This window comes from Ovis canadensis, chromosome 21 (genome assembly GCF_042477335.2).
Source record: "Ovis canadensis isolate MfBH-ARS-UI-01 breed Bighorn chromosome 21, ARS-UI_OviCan_v2, whole genome shotgun sequence".
NCBI classification, from domain to species: Eukaryota; Metazoa; Chordata; class Mammalia; order Artiodactyla; family Bovidae; genus Ovis; species Ovis canadensis.
Window position 1 is genome coordinate 43795785 of NC_091265.1, and position 3347 is coordinate 43799131.

The window sequence follows — 3347 nt, forward strand, 5'->3', positions numbered from 1 at the left end:
AGTTTCATTTCAGAAGCAAAATACATCTCCAACTACAAAATATGAATGCTAGTGCTTGTTATCTACAGGATTGAGGTTCTCAGACTTGAACCTACATCAGCCTCACCTGGAGACAGTATGGTACACAGATCAGTGGACCCCATCCCAGAGTTCTTGACTTGGGAGGTCTGGGGTAAGGCCAGAGAATCTGCATCTCTAATGTCTTCAGGTGATGCAAGCAATGCTAGTACAGGGTCTAGACTTTAAGACCCACTGCTCTAGGATATTTCAAAGACATGAATACAGTAAAAGTTCTAGATCTTGTGCCATTTTTCTTCTCATCTCTATGACCATTGAAATAGTCAGGGTCTGGTCTTCCTCCCAAAACAAACAAGAAGATGAGGGAAGATTCATCAGGAAGGATATCAGGATCTCTCTGCTGGTCCCAAATGCTCAAAACTAGCTTCATCAAGCAGTGCAAGAAGCAGCCTTTCAAGTAGTTCTTCTTTCCCATCCCCACAGGGCCCCTAGCCAGAGGAGAATGGCTACAGAAAATCACTCTACAGTGACAGAGTTCATTCTTCAGGGTTTGACAGATCGGCCAGAGCTTCAGCTCCCACTTTTCTTCCTTTTTCTTGGGATCTACTTGGTCACCATGATAGGGAACCTGGGCGTGATAACACTGATTTGTCTGAATGCCCACCTTCATACTCCCATGTACTATTTCCTCAGCAACCTGTCCTTTGTGGATCTCTGCTACTCCTCTGTCATTACCCCTAAGATGTTGGTGAACTTTGTGTCAGAGAAGAACATCATCTCTTATGCAGGGTGCATGTCGCAGCTCTACTTCTTCCTGGTGTTTGTCATTGCTGAGTGTTACATGCTGACAGTGATGGCCTATGACCGCTATGTTGCCATCTGCAGACCTTTGCTTTACAACATCATCATGTCTCATCGAGTCTGCTCCCTTCTGGTAGCTGGGGTCTATGCCATAGGGTTCATTAGTTCAACTATAGAGACTGGCCTCATGTTGAAACAGTCCTATTGTGAACACCTCATCAGTTATTACTTCTGTGAAATCCTCCCCCTCATGAAACTAACCTGCTCTAGCACCTACCATGTTGAGATGACAGTCTTCATTTTTGCTGTAGTCAACTTCATAGTCACCAGTTCATCAGTCCTAATTTCCTATGCCTTCATCCTGTCCAGTATTCTCCGCATCAGTACCACAGAGGGAAGGTCCAAAGCTTTCAGCACATGTAGCTCACACTTTGCAGCCGTAGGGATTTTCTATGGAACGACCGCATTCATGTACTTGAAACCCTCAACAGCCAGTTCCCTGGCCCAGGAGAACATGGCCTCTGTGTTCTACACCACAGTGATCCCCATGCTTAATCCCCTGATCTACAGCTTGAGGAATAAGGAGGTAAAAGTGGCCATCCAGAGAACTCTGAGGGAAAAACCCTTTTGATACAAATGTTATGATTCTTTTTCAGTTTTAAAAATAACTTTTTATGAATCCCAGAGGGGAGCATTCCAAATGCTCAACTACTTGGGTTTGGAAACAGTCCCTTCTCTGCATGACTGGGTGACTGCTCTTGCCTCCTTCCCTCTTCCTTCCCACCTTCTGTCTCCTCCCACTTCTGTTTGAAGCCAGCTGATGTTAAGTTGGATGAAGCACAAGCTGGAATCAAGATTGCCAGGAGAAATATCAATAACCTCAGATATGCAGGAGACACCAATCTTATGGCAGAAAGTGAAGAACTAAAGACCCTCGATGAAAGTGAAAGAGGAGAGTGAAAAGGCTGGCTTCAAACTCAACATTCAAAAAACTGAGATCATGGCAACCAGTCCCATCACTTCATGGAAAATCAATGAGGAAACAATGGAAACAATAATAGATTTTATTTAAGGGGTGGGGGCTCCAAAATTGCTTCAGATGGTGACTACAGCCATGAAATTAAAAGATGCTTTCTCCTTGGAAGAAAAGCTATGACCAACCTAGACAGCATATTAAAAAGCAGAGACATTACTTTGCCAAAAAAGGTCGATCTAGTCAAAGCTATGGGTTTTCCAGTGGTCATGTATGGATGTGAGAGCTGGACTATGAAGAAAGCTGAGTTCCAAAGAATTGATGCTTTTGAACTGGGGTTTTGGAGAAGACTCTTGATATTCCCTTGAACTGCAAGGAGATCAAACCAGTCAATCCTCAAAGAAATCAGTTCTGAATATTCATTGGAAGGACTGATGCTGAAGCTGAAACTCCAATACTTTGGCCACCTGATGTGAAGAACTGACTCCTTGGAACAGATTCTGATGCTGGGAGAGATTGAAGGCAAGAGGAGAAGGGGACGACAGAGGATGAGATGATTGCATGGCATCACTGACTTGATGGACATGAGTTTGAGCAAGCTTTGTTGTTGTTGCTGAGTTGTTGCTGGACAGGGAAGCCTAGCATGCTGCAGTCCATGGGGTCACCAAGAGTCAGACATGAATGAGCGACTGAACTACTGACTGATGTTAAGTTCATCTTTTCTCTCATTGAGAAGCATTTTCTCTATTCTGACCCTTTGGCAAACTCTATTCTCTTAATTGTAACTTAATATATGTTTTAAAATTTCACAGAATCAGAGAACCAACAGTGGCTACTGGGATGGGAGGTGGACATGACAGCCAGAGGATTAAGCTCACAACTATTATGTATAAAATAAAGAAGGAATAAGGATGTGTGGTGCAGCACAGGGAAATAAACTAATTAGTTTACAGTGACTTGGAGCAACCTAGATGTCCATCAGCAGATGAATGGATAAGAAAGCTGTGGTACATAAACACAATGGAGTATTACTCAGCCATTAAAAAGAATACATTTGAATCCGTTCTAATGAGGTGGATGAAACTGGAGCTGATTAAACAGAGTGAAGTAAGCCAGAAAGAAAAACACCAATACAGTATACTAACGCATATATATGGAACTTAGAAAGATGGTAACGATAACCCTGTATGCGAGACAGCAAAAGAGACACAGATGTATAGGACAGTATTTTGGACTCTGTGGGAGAAGGAAAGAGTGGGATGATTTGGGGGAATGTCATGGAAACGTATAATATCATATAAGAAACAAATCGTCAGTTCAGGTTCAATACAGGATCCTTGGGGCTGGTGCACTGGGATGACCTGGAGGGATGGTACGGGGAAGGAGGTGGGAGAGGGGTTCAGGATGAGGAACACGTGTACGCCCATGGCGGATTCATGTTGATGTATGGCAGAACCAATACAATATTGTAAAGTAATTAGCCTCCAATTAAAATAAATAAATTTAAATTTTTAAAAAATGTGGCCACAAAGAAAGAGAAAAAAAAAGTGTATTA

At 42.8% G+C, this 3347-nt stretch overlaps 1 protein-coding gene across 1 annotated transcript; it reads left to right on the plus strand.

The window, feature by feature from the left end:
• The first annotated feature begins 520 nt into the window (after window positions 1-520).
• On the plus strand, window positions 521-1450 carry LOC138426592 (olfactory receptor 8A1-like). Its single transcript, XM_069565297.1, has one exon. The coding sequence runs from the start codon at window positions 521-523 to the stop codon at window positions 1448-1450; it is 930 nt and encodes a 309-aa protein (XP_069421398.1).
• Window positions 1451-3347: the final 1897 nt, after the last annotated feature.

Coding starts and splice junctions, on each gene's coding strand:
- LOC138426592 (XM_069565297.1), top strand. CDS start 521: ATGGCTACAGAAAATCACTCTACAGTGACAGAGTTCATTCTTCAGGGT.